At 38.5% G+C, this 20,681-nt stretch overlaps 1 protein-coding gene across 1 annotated transcript in view; it reads left to right on the forward strand.

The window, feature by feature from the left end:
* LOC131060728 (phenylacetaldehyde reductase) overlaps positions 1-20,681 on the forward strand; it is a 184,677-nt gene that overhangs the window by 83,769 nt on the left and 80,227 nt on the right. Inside the window, exon 4 of the mRNA XM_057994078.1 lies at positions 13,090-13,252. Within this exon, the coding sequence (XP_057850061.1) occupies positions 13,090-13,252 (163 nt within the window). The remainder of the gene's footprint in view (positions 1-13,089; positions 13,253-20,681) is intronic.

Here is a 20,681-nt window from a genome sequence, read left to right on the forward strand (position 1 = left end):
CAATAGCTTTTGGCTTTTGCCCAACTCTTGACCTATCATGATATTTTATCATGGGGAAGGGGAAAAATGAATGGACTAGCTTGTATGACATGATATGAAAATGACACATATGGAGACAAAAGGCAAATTTCATATCTTGGGAGGCGAAAAGCAAGTGCAAGTGAAGCATGGTTAACTTGTAATGCAGAGTTTGTGGAAAACACGAGTTTGGGAAGAACAAAGGAAATGAAGATGTTTGCACTTGCAATGGTAGTTGCAATCAGGTTTTAGAAACCCGATTGCAAGTTAAGGAAACTTGTGAATAGAAGACAAAGGATTACATGCTTGTAATTGGGTTTTCAATCGGGTTTCTAAAACCTGATTGCAAGTTACAATGCAATGGAAATAGAATTGCTAACCATAACTTGCAAGTGAAAGACCAAAAACCTACATACTTGCAATCGGGTTTCTAAGGCCCAAAACACAAGTAATGTTTCAAGAAAAACAAGTCACTAGCTTGGAATTGGGTTTGGGAAGGAAATTTGCAAGTAATTTTATTTCCTTGTAGAGCGAACTTGTAACTGGGTTTTAGGAACCCGATTGCAAGTTCATAAATACTTTACCTAGAAAAAAGTTAACTTGTAATTGGGTTTCTAAGACTCGATTACAAGTAACGGCAATTGACGTGCAATTTGGATAAAAAGTCCCTACTTGCAGAGAGAGACTCAAAAGTTCAAAACCCAATTTTGAACAAAAAGCTAAGAAAATGAAAACAAAGGTCAACAAAAACTTGGACAAAGTTGACAAACACACCCACTAATGATTTGACATTAACAAATACGAGTTTTAAACCTCGTAAAACGTGCCTTAGAGAAGAAAACCTCAAAATTTTTAGGGGCTGTCTATTTTTGAAAATTCAAAAATTGAGACAACAATCATAAGATTGAATCAAGGCATGGTTCTATCGTTAAACTATGATGCCACCAATCATATGGTGCTACCTCCAACTGCAAGGTTTCAAATTAATTGCTTCCTCTTCTGGCATGGGTTTGAGCCTCCAGAATGTTTTCAACTTATGTATCCAAGCATGTTCTGTGCTTTCCTATTGTCGTCAAAGTTTGGAATAGTGTTTTTTAAGGCTTGTTTGTACTCCTTATGTTGTCTGTGTGGCTTTTGTTCTTGTTGTGTCTTTTTTTTAACCTTTTGACTAGTTCATGTATTGATTCAATGTTATCTCATGTCTAATTGCTTCATGAAGTGTATGGTACTCATCATGAATCGCTACAACCTCATGAACCTATGGCTTCTCCTCGTTGGGTTGTGGTGCTTCCTCTTCGTCCCTAGGTGTGAGTGAAGGTTGGAAAGGTCTATCTGAACTATTGGTGTTAGCTCTCCCTGGAATGTGATTACCTACATTGCTATCATTGCCTATATCATTCTGATTCAGTCTGAGAGAATTCATGTTTTGTGACATCCATCCAATGGCTGTGATCAACTGCTGCTGTGATTGCATAAATTGTTGCATCATTTGCTGCTATCCACGTGCAAGTTCATTCAAAATATTTTCTGCACTCTAATCGTCATATCTCCTCTAAGTCCTATGTGGAGGACACTCTAAACAATTCATTGTCTAACTTTTGTCACTACTGGAAGAGGCTGCGTTGCTGCTAATATCGCAGAAATATTGTTCTCTTCAGGATAAGGACCAACAAACTGGAATTGCCTTCTTTGGTCCCTTTTGTAATATCTTCTAGCTTTGTCACTATTGCTCATTAACCCTCATCGTTGTAGGTCTTTGTCTTTGATACCACTATAATAACCTCTTATATCTTTACCAATTATTTGCAATTTCTTATATTAGCATTTTGTCAAATAGTTGGTGTACAAGAGAGGTTTTTTTGCAGACTTGTGTTGTCAAGGTGTAGGTTTAACAATGGGAGGTTGATTAAATGCAATGATTTGTTGTGCGTTGCACACACTCCCTGTCGCCGACAGGGTCCCCTTTCCTTTTTTGGGCCTTTCCGTCTTCGCCCTGTTGAGTTCCGCGCAGAGTGTCTCGCGCCCTTTTGAGCGAGCCCATAGTCAATCTGTGAGATGATGATGTTGAACGGAGGAGCCTGTGAATCCATGAGGTCAGTTGAGCCCTCGGGCACGAATTCCAAGAGATTGTCTAAGCTTGTAAAATCGCCTTAGATAGGCGTGGGATGATAGAGATTGGCGAAATCCACCAAGTAAAGGATAAAGCGTCTGAAGGTTGCATGAGGACCCAAAGATGCCGATTTTCTCATAAGGATATAAGAGAGATAAGAGGGTGCAGAGGTGTAAAATTTAGAAAAACCTCCTTCGTATACTGAAATTTGCACTAAAAGGGAGAGATTACATGACGTTTTAGAGGTTTGCACGATTTGTATGAATGGCGATTTTCGCCAGTTGAAAGGTAAAAAGGGGGCGAAAGCCTTAAAGTGCCCCAAGTGCCAAAATTGACAAAACTCACCCAAGTGCCGAAACTCGTACTTTTTAGTAAAAAATGACCAAAAGGTCCGAAGTTTTCAAAGTGACTAAAACGTCCGAAATTGGCAAAATGACCAAAAGGTCTGAAGTTTTCAAAGTGATTGAAAAGTCCGAAATTGGCAAAATGACCAAAAAGTCCGAAGTTTTCAAAGTGACTAAAAAGTCCGAAATTGGCAAAATGACCAAAAGGTCCGAAATTGGCAAAATGACCAAAAGGTCCAAAGTTTTCAAAGTGACTAAAAAGTCCGAAATTGGCAAAATGACCAAAAGGTCCGAAGTTTTCAAAGTGACTAAAATGTCCGAAATTGGCAAAATGACCAAAAGGTCCAAAGTTTTCAAAGTGATTGAAAAGTCTGAAATTGGCAAAATGACCAAAAGGTCCGAAGTTTTCAAAGTGACTGAAAAGTCCGAAATTGGCAAAATGACCAAAAGGTCCGAAATTGGCAAAATGACCAAAAGGTCCGAAGTTTTCAAAGTGATTGAAAAGTCCGAAGTTGGCAAACACAACCAAATCGCCGAAGTTCGCACTTTAAGTGAGTTTTAAAAGCCTCCATATCCCTGAAAATCGCGATTTGGAGGAAAGGCACATGGAAACTAATGTTTGAAAGTTGGCAAAACCCCTTGAAATGCCGAAATTGGCAAAGACCCACCATTCTCCGAAATTCGCATAACAAGGGATAAATGCGAAAGCTCGAAGTTTGTGAATTGCCTCCAAAACCCGAAGTTAGGGTAGAGTGCGTAAAAGTGAAACTCGCAAAAAACAGTCAAATGGCTGAAGTTCGCCTACCAGAGGAAATCGCGATTTAGGAGGAACACGTGAAAGGTAAAGTTTGAAGATAGAGGAAAAACCCCCCCCATTTGCCAGGGTTCACGTTATAAGGCATATTGTGCAGTAAGTGTTTCCTGCAGACTCCATTCTCCTTCGCTGAAAATTCGCATAGGGTTGAAACCGCGATTTTTAGAAGGCTGCAAACTTGCAAAGATGTCTCATTTTCTGAAATTCGCCATTTAAAGGTATTACCGCGATTCTTCTTTAAAGTATTGAAAGTCAAGAGGTTTTCATACCTTGTAGGGAGCAATAAAACGCCAAAGTTCACCGCGATTTCTAAAAACTCTCCAAACCCCTTTTCAAGCGCCTTGAACCCGTAGCAATCGTGGAGAAGTGTGGAAGGTTAAGTAATTTGTTAAAAATTCGCTGAAGTAAATCGCCAAAATCACCAAGGTAATAAAATTGCTAAGTCTGAGTGTAAAATTGCAAGTTCTTTTCAAACCAAAGGCGCCAAATTTTTGAATAGGAAGTTAACCGTTAAAATTCAAATCGTAGACTCCCCGTCTGAAATTTTGGGATTCATTCTTGCAAGGCCAGTTGTGCGAATTCACGCCATTCATTTTCGCCAGGTAAGTGTGCTTCACCTCTCTTAAAATCGTTTGAAATATTTGCAAAATTGGATAGACGTGTTTGCAAAATTAATTTAAAATGATTAGGCCTTAAAAATCGCATCTTTTCCCATTTATTAGGCGTCATGCAAAGCAATTGAAATCAGAATTTACTCCTAAGAATCAGCTAGAAAATGCATTTTCAGACTTAGGAAAATTTCTCAAGCTTTGTCCATTTTGAAAATTGATCCTAAAGTGCCTAAGTATAAATCCGCAATTGAAAAGCTTCATAAATATTCATGTTTAAATAAATCAAGATTTTAGTTAAAGATGTCATGCTGTTTCTAGTCAATTCGGTTTTTTGAATTGATCCTTGTATGCTGGCATATCCTTTATCTAACCTGCTTTACTTCCTTTATATCGCCTCGTAATCCGCGTCCGACTGTGTAGGATAAATGCCTAAATCGGCAGTAGAATCATCAAAGACGCCTGCTGCAGCCGAGACATCGCGAGCATCCAAATCAAATATCCCTCGCAGAGTCGAAAGGATGAAGTATCAGTATCAAAGAGGGGAACTGAGGGAGTCAAAAGTTCAGAGTATCTGGAACAATGTCAGTGATACTGACCTGGGCCATATTGATATCCAAGATTTCAGAAACCGAGTCTTCTCGCCAAACGCCTATGGCAGGCCTAGGCAAATGATGGAAAGTGGCATTGCCCAAGCGGAAGGATTTCCCCCGGCAGTGCAAAACTATGAGTTAGTAGTAGAGGCTGCTCGACATTACCAGCCAGGTTCCAGATTGGTGCTCCTCGAGGACATGGTCCTCGCTAACTTCACCCCTTAAGCCATTGGCGACGCATTTGACATTCCCTTCCCGAACAACCCCACAACCACGACTATAGATGAAGCATAGGGGGTGTATGATATGAATCCTGCCGGATGTAGATCACTGATAAATGAAGAGTGGTACAAGGAGAGAAGACCTCCAAGCGTCAGGATTGGGAAAAAGACCCCTAGAAGTGACTTTCACAACGAGCATGGGGACATGGTCACATTGCTCAACAAGATTATGGGACTTCCCCAATCCAATTACTTTGAAGAATGGATGTTTTACTTCACAGAGCAGGTCTTCGCTAGGAAATCCAAGTTTGACTGGGCCTAGATCATAAGCGACAACATCCACACTCAGCTGATCGAACTTGAGACAAAGAAGTACTTACACTATGACCTCCTATTTGGTCTACATGTTTGCCAGGAACCAGCCACTGCCAGGTTTGATAATGAAAGGTGAAATTGGGAATGGACCTGATCAAGTAAAAGTATACGATTGTTACCCACAGCTACACTATCAAGATATAGCTCAAAGAGAAAATAATAGCCTGGCCTATGCAGTTGGTCAATATGAGCACGTCAATGACGCCTTCACAATGCGCCTGGTCAGGCTAATGCAGGGAGGATTACACATAAGGCTCTTAGAGCAAGCTACTATTCTAGTACAGAGGTATGGGGCCTGGTTCATCCAGTTCCCAAGGTTCTCCTATATCTGGATAGCTGGTTTTGAGGGTGCCCCTCTTCGACTTCCACTGTACCCAATCGACAAGATAGTTCTTATGGAGGTCACAAGGCAGTCACATTCGGCAGGCAGCTTACTCAGGGACAGGAAGCAGGCTGGGTTCGCATTCCCCATGATTATAGGCAACCAGGATGTCCATCTAAAGAACCCATCCCAAGCGGAGGAATCCTTTGCAGAGTTAGCCTCCTATGGCCTACAAGAGCATTTTCCAAGGAAATGCTTCGATCACGACAATCTGGCAAAGAGGGCCTATGGCAGGCAATACAAAGCAAAAGAATCAGTTGAAGATTATTGGAAGAACTGCTCTAATGACTATGAGGTCCTAAGGCGCGAATATTCAAGGCTGAGTGTGCAGCAAATGCGACTTTTTGAATACCGTCGGGTCTTAGATCAACTCACAGATTCAGGAAATTGCCTGCAAGTCCGGGAATTTGAGGCAGTAAGGCATCTTTTACCAGGCGTTGATTGGTCGCAAGACCCGATTACTAATTTTGAGGCAGTTATGGCAGCCCCAGGAAGATGTACTGACCAATCGTTGCACTAGCAGATTGAGCGACTAATACATGAGGGAGTCCAGTTCACTTACCACTTAATGGGTAACCTTGATTCTCAGTCTTCCAAAGATGAAGGAACTTCCAGTGCACCTAAAGAAGAAATTGAAAAGCCTGAGAAAAGGAAGAAGGCTAAGGCCAGCAGAGGAACTTGGACATCCAAAAGAACAAGAAGGGAAAAGATTCCCATTAGGAGACCAAAGGTCACTTCATCGTCAAAGGACCCTAGTTCGTCCGATGAGGTAGTTGAACTAGATTATATACCTGCTCCGCCTTCCCAGAGTGATATTGATGCATTTGGAGTTGATGATCCTCCTGCACCCGACATACTGGACGCCGAGCTAACATCCATTGAATCAGCCGAACTAGATAATCAAATTGAGGAAGGAGAGATTCCATCCACTCAGGGGATTGAATTGCGTGAACCCACCCAACAGAGGCGCCATGGATTGCTGCTCCATAATACTACCAAGGATGACTCCATTGTTGAAGGAGAGCAAAGGACAGATGATACCCGTGGGCCTGAAAAGACTGAAGAACAACCATCACACGAAGGCACCAGACAATTGTTCAGTGAAGTGGGAGAAAACTCGGTTGCGAGCAAGGAACTTGACACTTCCTCTATTCCTCCTGTAACGGAACAACTGCAAATTTGTGATGAGGTGGCTGAAAACATCAAAGAACAGAGTGCAAATTTGACCATAGCATCAGCCCAGACTGTACCTCAAGAATGGTTAATTGCCCAAGCTCAGCGCAAGGCCGCCACCAAGCCACCCATCGATTTGGAGGACATCTTCTCACGCATAGACCAAGCTAAAGCCAAGGGGAAGAAAAAGCCCAAGGCATATTCCAGAATAACCAAGGATGAGCAAAGGAACCGCACTCTTCACATCGCCACCCCACCTGTAGACAAGCCAACAGATCAAATTACAATGTCAGATTACAGCATCACGACTGTCCCTATCGGACGAGCCACTAAGGAACAAGAAAAGGAAGAATTTAGGGATTCGGTACAGAACATACTCAGGAAACTTGAAGAAATAACAGCTGAAAGGAACATGTACCAAGCTCGTGCTGAGCAAGCCGAGGGGTACATTGATCAACTCCTGAGACCATTACACAATGCTTCCGAATCCCACATTCCCTTGACAGAGTTTGAAGGAGTACGGGATACTGCAAGGGCCGTCAAGGAATGGATGCAAGGCATTAAAGAAAGAGGGGAGCAAATCTTCAAAGATCTGCGCGAAATGGCCCTCCATAGGGAAGCCATTGTTATCAAAATGTGTAAGCTGAAGAAAGAGTGCTATAACATTCATGAGGCGATGGCCAAGACTTTGCCCCTCGTTAGGGCTCTATTCTGGACTTGTTCTCAGATCCCTGCTGTTGACGCTATCCTAAATCCTTATAGTATCAGTACCTTCAAAGACCGGTATTGGACCCTCAGCATGAAGGACGACATGAGGGATAATATCAACAAAATGCATGATAAGTGCGATGACACTTTATCAAATGTGAAGGACCTTGGTGAGAGGATCCTCAAATCCATGGTTCCTAGTCGGAATAACGGTATGGAGGATAGTGAGGTGCAACCGCAATGGGAGGACCGGCTCAATCCCAAGGTCGCATACTCCATAGAGGATCTAGATTTTGCTTCTGAGCTTCAAGCAGACATATCATGTTTTGAAAATCACAAGTCATACTGGAGAGAGGAGCTGGAGAATTTAGATGGGCTCCTACAAGGTATCCATTACAAAATGTTCAATCCACCTATGCTGCCAACGATCGAATTATTCAAGTTATGCTTGAGATTTCAAGACTACGTTCGTGAGGAATGTGCAACTGATCGGGATATTTGGGGAGAGTATTTGCATGACGAAGTCGAGTTCATTACCGAGGAATCTAGAGCTGGAAAAGAGAAAGTGTTCTCCTAAAGAGCTTTTTTCTTTTGAATTTTGAAAAGTGCACTTTTTGGCCAAAGGGTCATATTTGACTTCCAAGTCAACTGTAAATGTAAACTCTATGTGTGTGCACCTTTTTGAATTATTTTGGATAAGTTTTAATTACCTTTTTGGGTAGTTATTGCTCCCTTTGGGGTAGTTGCTGATATTTACCCTCCATTTATGGGTATGGGTATTCTCTTGTAAAGGATGAATCTGGGCCACTTGTTTAGATTAGATCTTGGTCATTCATCTATTTTTGAGGCCTATTTAAGGGGATTGGTTTTCCCTCATTTTGTAAGAAGTTCATGGATTGTTGTTGAAGCTCTGGTGAAATTTACAGGATTTAATGCAAAGTTAAGACTGTTTCAAGTTTCCTTGTGAGTGCATGGTCTCCTTCTTCATTAATTTAGAATTTTCAGTTATGTTTCTTTCATTTCTCTATAGCATTTTCTAGATAAACATCTAATAGAATCCTCGCTGTTCATACCATTAGGGGATGACTGATTGTCTTTCCTTCTGTATGGTTAATCTGAACCTTTCATATGCTTAGTTCGGTTATTGAATACTCACTGAATGAATGTTAAAGTTATGATGTTGTATTTAGTAGCATGAAAACTCAATTTTCTATTGAAGATCGCACTAGATTGATACAAGTATTGTGCTTAAATGGCTGGTAATGCTTAGTCTAGTTATTTGGAGGTGTCTGTCTGTTTTCTGAATATGCTATCCTAGTTAAATAATTTAGACTTTCTGTACCTCTCTTTCCCAATCCCTCTTTTTCCTTTTTTTACCAAGAAGAATCCTCAGTCTTGCTGAAACAGTATCATGCAACTGAAACCAATCGATAAACGACACTGTTAAAGTTTTAGGGAACTCATCCAGCAATTATTCATATCACCGTAAGTCCCCTTGTGTTTCCAGCAAGAACACATCAAACCACTGAGTAATCCCGCAGTCAAGACGTGACAATTGAAACCTTGAGGTCGTCCCCTTTGATCAAACGTGAGAAATAGCATTAGGGATTTCCTTATCTCAAGAGAGGATAGGATACTGAGCGAGTACATTCTATTTTGTGTTGGCCGGATGGAGTTTGCAGCAATGCGATTTTAGACATGTCAACATGATGGTGCATTAACATAGATTACAATGAACATTTATATATACTCGAAAAACGCCTTTACAATATTAAGAATAATGTCATTACTTTCCACATTTACATAGTCAACCTAAAATGAAATGTTTCTATATAAATGTAATGGGAAAATGATCAATGTCTGACCTGTACATGCAGATTACATCCCTGTGATAACACACACCTGAAAAATCATAAGTTTCTAGTGCTCCTATTCTTCAATCTTCATTGCTAATGCCTTGCAAATCTTGTAACATTCCATCCCATGCCTTAATGAGATCGCTGTAGCTTCAACTTTAGTGACTAACATGCTCATCATACTCGTTAGTATGAATAACTAATTAGTTTTTGTACAAAGATTTCTCTCTAGCAACCATAAATTCTAAACAACATAAGACTGTGCAAGAATTTTAAGACCACACCCAGCAAGCTAGTTCAAGTGCTCAAAACTTGACAAATCTTCTTCCATGTATGCACAACCTGACTTCACACCAGTGCATATAAGAGATTGATTTCAGTATGATAGTCAACCCAGCTCATTCTACCCAACAAGACATCTTCATGCCAATTTGTGTTACAACTTCTCGTAGTAGGTTTCCTTTTTCCAACCCAAATTGACCAGCTTGTTTGAGAGTAATAAACTATCTTTAATGGAGTCTATTTCTAGGTTTATGTAAGCCCCATGATTTCCAGTTGTAGCCGCCCAGTATGAAAGAAGAATACCACTATTTCCAGCTCTACATCCAAACGCCTCCTGTCAGATACAATCATGTTATGGGAATGGATCCACAATCAGCAGAGAAGAGCCTTCAATATTTGTCTTTCGCCAACCGTATGTTTTCTCATGCCAATGCATCTATGCCTCCAAGCACAATTTCCTTTATTCCCCACAAAGCTTAGAAATATTATTATCAAGACTGGAAACTATTTATCAAGTCCTTTCAAAGTCTCAAGTCTGAATATAAATCACCCAGCCTATTATGCAACTTCAACATTAATGATTATTTCTTCCTTCAGATTTAGTTGTTTAGCTCAAGAATTAAATCCTTACTTGCCCAACTATTAATATTTACCCCTTAGTTGCTTGCCTTTCCTTAAATCATGAAGTCCTCGATTTCAATATTAATCTTCAGGACCTAAATACAACTACTAGCTCCATTGTAAACCATACTTTAATTTATCAAAGCATCACTATTTCTCTTTTAAACCCTTTATTCTAAAGAATCAACTCAATACCACTGAATAATAGTATTTTAATCACCAATTATAATGACTTTATTCCTTAACCATAAAATATTTATTCTCCTGCAATAATATCTTTGTTCTGAAAGTTAATAAATACCTCAGAAACTTGTCTCGGAACTAGATTTCGCTAATTTTCTCATTGAAGTTCAATTGTGAACTCTATAGTGAATCCATACCAAAGGTCGAGTTGGGTTTTTGTCCAATCAATTGATCTCCCAAGGTTTTCATCTCGGGCTAAAGAAAAAACCAGGTTCAATCTTTGAAGACAAGCTTTCATAAAATTATCCAACCTACCCAATTTTTCTTTAAAATCTCCTTTTTATAATAATTTAACGATTCTTCTAGAAATTCTATTGGCAAACACTTCAGGAATCTTCTAGAAAAATCATTTAATATTTTAGTCATAAAATGATTTTATTTATATTTTATTTTAACCCCAAAAAACTCTTTAAGGTAAATAATAATTAATTATATATTAGTTGCCATAAAATAATTTTAGGCAACAGAAAATATTGATTAATCAATTATTTAATTTTACATGTTTGCTGAAAATGGCAATGATGTGGTTAGTTGATATCGGTGAATGTCATTATTGAATCCTCAGTAAATTTGAATGCACAAACAAATGACCTTTGAAGATCTGCTTTCCAGTTTATTTGATCTTAATCTTTATCATCTCCACTTTCTGTTTGAGATTTCTACCATGTGATGCATCACACATATGAAGCACAAATTTGGTAATTGAAAGTGATCTTTTCTGTGGCCATTGAATTCTTCTGGGAACGAATCTTACAGATTTAGTTTGAATAATAGCTGATATAGGATGAATTGAATTTCATAGTTTCTTGTTTGTATTATTAATATGTTCTACATCCTATTGTTTTCTCCATATTGGGGACAACCTATATCTTGAGTACAAAATTAAGTCACATAATTGTTTCCTTGTCTAGTGTTTCAAATTTTTAATAATCACAAAGCTAATAGTTTGTGTTCCTTACAAGACAATGTGTTGTTCAAATCAAAGTAAAAACACTAATGCATCATCAACAAGAGCACCTAGGCAATTATTAATGCTGCTTGCGAGTTATATTTTTGATTGAAGTGCTAGTATTTTGAAGTACTGGAAGTGATGTGATATTCAAAAGTTACACATTGTAGTTTTTAGATGCATTAAAATCAAAAGAAAACTATTTATATAAAGGATATTGAATATTATTGAACTCCTAATCATAGTTACAAGACATTCCCAAACTCATTGAGACCCAAGGCGGGTAGGGTGAATCGAGTCCCAGAGACTTAGGACCCAAGAATCTGGTTAGTCCCATAGTTGAGAGTCAACAATTAGGCTAGTATCAGAAATAAAATGAAATAAAATTTGAAAACACTCAAATTCAACAGCTTATGGGAGCAAACTTAGCTAGGGCCAAAAACTTACTTATGACTTAAACAGTTGCATTTTTCAAAGGGTTTGGAGGACTTCTGGAGCTTGGTTAAAAGCAATAAAATTATGTAAAATGGCACGCACCATAAAGGTTAGTGTGGTCGAAAAGGATTTAATTTCGGCTTGGTGGTGGGGACTCCACCCCTCAACCCTGCCCTATATCATGATAGAGATTGCACCAAGGGCACTACCCCTCATGCCTGCTAGGGGCTGCCACATCTAGGTTGGCGTTCTAGATTTAAAAAGCAAAAAATTAGAAATTATTTTGGGCCATGCCAGATGGAAAATCAACTATTTTGATTCAAATCCAATAAATCCAAGTGATGGAATTACTTTATACCACTGGTTTGCTGAGTCAATTTATAGTCTAAGTAATGTTCCTATGATTGTAGTAGCAATTGCAGACTTATCTAAGATACAAGTGGAAGACTACACATAAAACTAGTGATGTTAGGCAGAGTGATACAGGCTTATCTCTACCATATTTGATGACTTCATATTGTGATTTTTGTTTTTAGATGCCATGTATGTCACAATCCATGAGTTACATACACCTAAAATATTAGACAATCTTTATATATCTAAAACTGATGTTTCCTTCATTTCAAATTTGCTTTTGTACTCATTTGATCTATGTATACTTCTGTATGTCATCAAAGTAGCTTCTAATTGATAAGTTTATTATGTCTCTAAAGTTCATTTATTGAAGGGTGCATGGTAAAAGCATTAAATCCTTGCAAAATATTTATGTTTCATGGTTTTCCAATTTGCCGAGTCCCAGTACCAAGTCCACGTTTGAGTTTAAAATCAGCTTTTCAAGTCCAAGCCTTGTAATTATGCTTCTAGAATCTAAGACAGTATTGTCTATTTGCTCTTTATTCGCTGCTAGAGTTTCCATCTAGAGACAATGATCTAATAAATTTTTGAAATTGGTTTGTATTGCATTTCCCAAAAACTAAAATAAAAATGAAAATCTGAAAGTTTACTCTTGTGGAATATTAAAACCCCAATTGATTAAGGGGAAAGTGACTGCATTCTTAGAGTTTCTTTTGTTCTTGACGATCTTATCAAATAGTAAACTTTTGAAAGAAGTTATTTAAACTCATTTTTAATTAGGAATAAGTTGGTGGCCATAGTTATAGACTCGTGAGATAATTTCTTTTTTGCTTTATTTTTTTAGCTGGATATGTTTAATATTACCGGCACATTTTTTTGCTATTTGATGGGGAAATGCTTGTTTACTTGTGTAGTTAAAGTTGTTAAACTGGGGTGATTTTGTTTTACACTAATTTAAAAATGCATTAACTGACATGGTATCATTATATCTGGCTACTATCAGAATTGGTATCAACTATCAAAGACATTGGCAGAAGAAACTGCATGGAAAATGGCAAAGGATAAGCAGCTTGATATTGTCACAATAAATCCGGCAATGGTGATTGGCCCTCTCTTGCAGCCTACCCTGAATACAAGCTGTGCTGCAATTTTACAATTGATGAATGGTAAGAGAATGGAATTGGATCATGTGAGATAGGTGAAAGCAATTAACAGAAATAATTTTTTGTCTCATTCATTGCTGCCTGATGATTAGTTTACTGTGTAAATTTTAAAGAAGAATGACCATTAAAAAAAGTGCCGTTTTTGGAAGTTTATGGTTAAATGTGAATTTTCATTACTTCTTACTGTGTAGTAAGGCTCGTTCATTAGTTTAATTCTTTAAATTCTTATTATTGTTCTATCAGAGTTTTAAGAATCTTTGATACTTGAAATCTCTTCTCCATTGTAAGGCAATTATTGTAAAACTTATTTAAGTATAAGATTATGGAACCAAAGAATATATAAAACAGGGTTTTGCCATCAATTATGTATAGTTGAATCTTAGTTACATCTTCAAAAGTATTGGTAGATGGATTTCAAGAGAGAGATGTTGCTTGAATGTTATCTGTTTTGTGATATGTACTGATTTGGTCAATTATGTCTTCAATTGGAATTCTAAATATGTTATAGCCTAGCATGAGGCCAAGGAATGTTGCAAGTAAAATCTATGCCCCTCTAAACTAGTTTTTTCTTGTTTGTGATGGCCTTTTTGTTATGGACAGAAAGTTGCATTTGCATGATCATCTTTCAATAAAGCATATTCTACAGTTCTGTGAGAGCCTTTATTTATCTTGCTTCGTCTGTCAAGGGGCAAACTTGTTTATATCATCATACTTATATTGTGTAACATGGAGTGTTCCACGGGGACGCGTCCCCCCCCTTTTTGGGCGCGTCCCCCCATCAGAAACGTCTTGGGGACGAGGGGACGGGGACGCGACGTCCCCCGCTGTCTCGCCACCGCCACCCAAGCGCCGCCGGGACGCGGAGACGTCCCCGCGTCCCCGCGTGGAGACGTCTCCTTGGGAGATGTTTGGGCGTCTCCCCGTCCTTCAAGAGATGTGCAGACGTCTCTCCAAGGACGGGGAGACGCCCAGACGTCTCCTGTCGCCCCCACTTATATGCAATGTTTAAAATTAAAATTTTAAAAAAAAGTGAGTTTTTAAGTTTTTTGAGGGTTAAGGGGTAACTCTAATTGGATGTGGGCCAATAGAAAAATAACACCTGACGCCTTTAGAAAATAATAAAAGTATTTTTGGCCTCGCGGGGCGCTGCCCCTCGACCCCGCCCTGTATCGCAATAGGGAACGCGCAAGGGGGGCTGCCCCTTGATCCCGCAAGGGGCGATGCCCCTTGACCCCAACTTGGGGGCGCTGCCCCCAACCAACTTGGGGGCGCTGCCCCCAAACCCTCGTTGAAAAATATAGGGGGAAACTACGCCGATAGAAGTAGGGAAAATCTAACCTCCGAGTTTGATTAGGCTCCATATAACAACACAACTTAGAAATCTTGGTATTTAGATTTAGTATTTCAAATTTTCTCTAGTCTCATTTGAAATGTAATTCTTACATTGTAATATTGTCATACATCTTTTCAAAACTAGTTTTTCAAGTACTATATGTATATGTACAAGTATATGAGCACCACCACCCCGCCACCCCCCCCACCGCCGTCCCCCCACCGTCCCCAAATTTAGGCCCTTGGTCCCCCCGTCCCAGAAACGCGTCCCCCCCGTCCCCCCGTCCCCAACGCCCGTGGAACACTGTTGATACCCCATAATAAATATATCAAAATTACTGTTCAACAGTTACGTGAGAAAATACTTGTCAGATTTGATTTCAAAGTTAAATATTATTTCTTACCTTTGTGATTGACCAAACAGCAACTTTCTACCTCTTTCCAAGCAGGACAGATTCCCAAGGCATGTATGGCTCCTTCCTTACAAGGTATGGCAGCCTCTTTACTAGTATGACAGGATTGAATGAACATATACACTCCCTAATATGCTGCGAACCCATCCAAAGAGTGCTATGTTGACCTTAAGGAGACACCAAGGTGGCAGAGATAGGACTTGACCAGTTTTTTTGCCCACACACATGCCATGCCATCCACATAGAAGCCAAAGCCTTTGGTACGACCTTTCACATGAAGTATGGCAGCCCAAGGTGAATCATAGCTTTAATTTGAAACCTTTTTGACTACTTTGACTCATCAAACAGCTGCGTAAGACTTAGCCTTGAAGCTTTTTTGCATTCAAACACACATTTCATCCCTCAATGAAAGATTAAAATTAGTATGGCCTTGGCTGTAAAACTTCTCAAATTATTTAATCTTCATTTATTTGGCACCTACTTCCACCTGCAAATTGGTTGGGGTAGATGTCTCACTACCGAAACAAACTCCCTTGGGACTTTCATCCTAGGGTTTTCTCTCCCTGAAAGTTTCAAGTCTCCACAAAGAAAATAGAATCAAGGATATGCAAATGAGCTTCCAAATCACCTTTTATAATTTTCCATAGAACCTTCCTAAAGCTACTCTTAATTTCCGGCCTCAAAATAAATCAAGAAAGCACTTTATAAAGTGACTTTATAATACTTGTCCTTTTAAATCACTTAAGTCACCCTTTTAAATTAATTAAAATAAATTCATTCAGAAAATTACTTTATTTAATTAATTATATAATTTCCTTAACAAAGCCTAAAATCAGCCCATGAGAATTAAATAGGGTAAAAGGGGCATTTCCGGCTACTCATTTGAAGGGGACATTTCAATATCACATGCAATTTGAAGCAAATTCTTGTTATTTTTTGTAGGAATTTCAAAATTCATCAAGAACAAGCATACAATGCAACATTAAAAGATGTGATGCTTTGTTCATCATTGGAATGGCACGTTATTGTCAGTGATTCCTTGTAGGGAGATCTACTTGTATTAGCAACTTGAGTTTCAGTCTCAAGATGAGACAGGCTGCAAATGCCTTACAATTTGTTCATGTGAGGTTATTTTGGTAACATTTTTAAGAGACATATTGGAGTGAACAAACCAAAGTTTTAATACTCGGACTCGCCACGGACTTGGCAAACCAAAAAATTGGACTTGGACTCGGTCCCATGAAAGACTCGCGAAAGGAATCGACAAAAACCAACCGTAGTTTTACAAAAAAACATAAAGAAATTAATGCATTTAGAGAACATAAGAGCCATAATTGAAACATTACACATGTCATATGATCTCCAAACACTCAATATTTGAAATTTCATCATTCATACTCATAGTTTCAAACTCTAAAATGTATAATAGCAGCATAAGTTTATAAATGTTTACAAAATTACATATAATGATATGTCCAAATGCGAAAAACAACAATGAACAAACTAAAGAGGACTACATCTTCCTCTTTGTACTTCTAATATAGCTCAATTTTTCAGGCCTTGAGCTAGTAATGGTGAGATGATTCTTCTTCTAGATCAAAGTCCTCATCTTCATCCTCCTCCGTTTCATCCAATCTTGCTCCTTTTGCTTCTTGTGCTGCTCCTCTCTCTAATTCTGCAAGTTCTTCTTCTATAAGGAGGACATCATCACCATCATTTTGTTCATTCACGGTCCAATCACCATATGGATCAATTTAATCCAAGTCAATGGCCTCATGTGAAACACCCTCCACCTTTCTAGCTTGAAGGCGAAGGTTGTATCGAATGAAGACAAGATCATTGAGTCGCATTTGTGTCAATCTATTTCTCTTCTTTACAGCCAGAAGCACTGCATGGCTAAGACAAAACACGAATGATTATCTTTTGAAGATTAGGCGTGCAAGCACCATAATTCTCCCACCATAAATCTACAAAAAACATTTAGAAATATTAGAGTTGAGAAAAAAATGTAACAATCAAGTTTGTAGTTTTTTTCTTGCAGTATTGAACTAAATCTTTTACCTGGTTGTTGTTTTCCTCTCATATCAATTGCTAGTTGTGAAGAGGAGTCTCCCCTCTGCACTTTTGTAGATCTTGAACAATGAACATTTCCAAATTCATAAATAGATAGTCAAAGTGTCAAACTCAAATTCAATAATGAACATTTCCAAATTCATAAATAAAGATAGAGCAATTGCAAATGTGAAGTCTCACCTCCAACTCATCAAGAACCTTGTCTCTCAACTCAGGATCAGGTGCCATCTTATCAATGCATGCAATAACACCTGCCATGATCTCCTCATCAGCCCCAAATGAATCAGAGAAGTAGAATTTTGGGTTCAAGAAGTAGGCGAAGGCATGTATCGGTTGGTGAAGTTGGTTTGTCCACCTATGATCAATGATGTGCCAAAGGATTTCACATTTTCTTGTATTTCCACAATAGTAATGTGAAATGGCCTCTTTGGCCCTATCCATGGCCTCATAAATGAAACCCATTGGCATGCCCTCTCCATCCACCATACAAAGAACCCTTACCAAAGGTTCTGTCACCTAAAAAATGAAAACAAATTTTAAATTAGTACAAAATTAACCATTAAAAAATAAAACCAGCAAATAGATTATCTTGTATAAAGTTTACGTTTGTGTTTGTTACTTACCGCAGTCAACTCCTCTCCACTTTTGCTGAACCATTCATAAAAAACAATGCTTACAATCTTCTTTGCTTCAGGTCTTTTGGAGTATGCAGACTCCAACCAAGCATCAAACACAAACATTTTCTTAAGATGAGGAATGGCACCAATAATGCTATGCAAAGTGATGAAGTGGCTAGCAAATCGTGTCACTCCAGGTCACGCAAGGTCCTTGCCATTTGTGTGTTTTCTCATCAAAGCAAGGACCCAAGTGTTGACGTGTATTTTGTACACTATCAAACACAGAATAAAATACCCAAGGGTACCTTATCCTCTCTTGAGTAAAGTCTCTGAATGCTGAAGATATCGCGAAAAGGATCAATCAGGGTGACTTCAAGGTTCTTCGATGTAGGATCTCTACGTGTGGACAAGCACCAGTGGTATGATGTGATTTGCTGGAATCACAAGGGGACTTACATTTGATGATTGAATGTCTGATCTGCTTTGAATATTGCTGGAACACAGGCTCTTACTAGCTTTGAAAAAAAAGGAAAAAAGATGAGGGTGAGGAAAGGATCTAATTCTAATACTAAGAATGTAGGAGCAATGAATGATCTTTGATGAAATTCTAACTAAGTCTTGTTTTGACATCACAGGACCATCTCCACAAGGCTAGTGCGATCTTCGAAGGAAAGCTTTATGATGTTCAAATCATCACTGCAGGCATAGACACCATCAGGCTGATGCATATCAATGAAGAAGCGATAATTGAAGTTAGGCTTAAGCTGAACGATTCCAGTTGACTACGCAAGGCAAGTCTGCAATCAACAAATTGCTAGTAGTATGGATATACGAATTTCACCATCAATCAAGCACATTTCTTCCATTCATCTAATCATCTACCATCTAGGGTTGAAGATTCAACAAGAAACCATGCATATTGCAAGAAACGACACACTTCACCATTACTTCAATGAAAATGGAGTTTGTTTACAATCAATGGCAACAATTTCTTGCCTTGTCCTCCTATTCTACTCTAATTGCTAGACTAATTCGCTATTCTAACTACTGACTCTCTATCTTCTATTCTATTCTGCTTTTTAACTCCTTCTAACTGCCTTTACAAAATGAAGAGTCGGGGCTTATATAGTGCCCACAATACAATTCGATGGCTAAGATCCATTTGAGATCAATGGCCAAGATTCAATAATGAAAACCCTAATTAGGTTTTGTTACAACCATTACATAACATTTAATGCTCGACTAATGAAATAATTGTATTAATTGGACACATGTCTTCTCTGGAAAAATCGACCAATGGATAGCTAGGGTAGGTACATCGGAGTTTGTGCCACCTTCCATGAGTTAGGTACATTGAATCTGGACATGCTGAGGTGGACCATACTGACTGGAGAAGTGATGACTAGGATGCCACCTCGTCTGACACTTGTAACTTGGTAGATATTCAACTTGATGTTGTTGAGAAGCTAGCTTTAATTAATTTATCTGGAACTATCTGCTTCTTCAACGAACCCTTTGCTCTGACTTCTTTTGTCTCTGATGTGCAGGATGATGATGTACCTCGCCTTGTAATGCTGGATTGGAAGAGGTCACCCTTGTTGATGTTTGATCGAAGAAAGCCATCCTTGTCGACGCTAGACTGGAGGAGATCGTCCTTGATCTGGCTTGATTTTCCAACTTTGGGATCTCCATTTGATGCCTACACAAAATATTAAAGTTAGTCTTTTGAGCATCAAACCTTAACGCATGAAATTTAAGACCTTTCAAAGGTAAAACTGAAGATATTAATTTGAAAAAAAGTCATGATAAATTAAGAACTATACATTTTCAAATTAATTATGAATGGAATTTGGATCTTCAAGACTTAGATTTTACAAAATTGCAATGGGATCACAATAAGTCTTGAATAAGAACTTCAAAAATGATTCTTCATACCTCCTCCTTTGATTGCTTAACTACAAAACCTTGGCAAAAGATGAAAGAAAACTGGATTTTGATGGACAAGCTTAGATTATAGTCCTCCCTTGGATGAATTATGCCTCCTCTAGCTTGGAAAAGAATAAACTCCACTAGCCTCTTCAAAAAATCTGGAAATTCGCCTTCAAATACCTTCAAAACATCTGGAAATTATCCTCCAATCTAGCAAGAAATTCGCCTCTCCAATAGCCTTCAAGATGAATTTCGCCCTCCTTAGTCTCCACACTTAGTAGAAATTCACTCCACTCAAGCTAGATTTCGCACCTTCAATTAGCTCTCCAAATTCGCACTTGAAAGGATTATTGAATGATTTGAATTGTGAAAAAAAACACCTCCAATATATAGAGCGCTCACCCCTTTGCTCCCTCTAGGCCGACTTGGCAAAAAGAGGTTAAAAATAAATAAATTTCCAAAAAAAAAAGGGGGGCCGACTTGGCGAAGTAAGTGAAAATAAGGCCTTGTGCGCTCCACATTTTTAATTTAATAAAAAATAATTTTAAATGCCTTCACAATAAAAGTTCGATTTTTTAAGGCCTAAAATCAATTTATTAAATGCCAAAATGTCTTTATTTAATGCCAATTTAATTTTAATTTTTTCAAATGCCCCAAAGTTAGCAAATTTTGGTGAATTTCAAGGAATGTCAACGTTCAATTAATGCAAAAAATGAAGGATATTACCAATTTTGCCTTGGACCCTTGGTGAAGGCCAGGAGCGATTTTTCAATCTAGACCTTGCATACCTCCTTTTTTTTGTGCAAAAATTCATCTAGGCATTTAAATGGCATTTCTAATTGGAGTTGTGAGTTTGATTTCATTTGATCTCTAGGAGGAAAGTGCCTTTAGGACTTTTTCGCCCTGGACCCTTAGAGAGGGTCAGGAGCGACTTTTCACTTTTGCTCTCAATCCTTCATCCTTTATTTGTCAATTCTCGTTGTGGGGTAAGTAATGATCTCTTTCATCTATTCCATACACGTTTAATTTGCTTTTTGCAAGGCAAAATAGTTGTTTCAAAGATTTTCG

The sequence above is a fragment of the Cryptomeria japonica genome, chromosome 10 (genome assembly GCF_030272615.1).
Source record: "Cryptomeria japonica chromosome 10, Sugi_1.0, whole genome shotgun sequence".
Classification (NCBI taxonomy): Eukaryota; Viridiplantae; Streptophyta; class Pinopsida; order Cupressales; family Cupressaceae; genus Cryptomeria; species Cryptomeria japonica.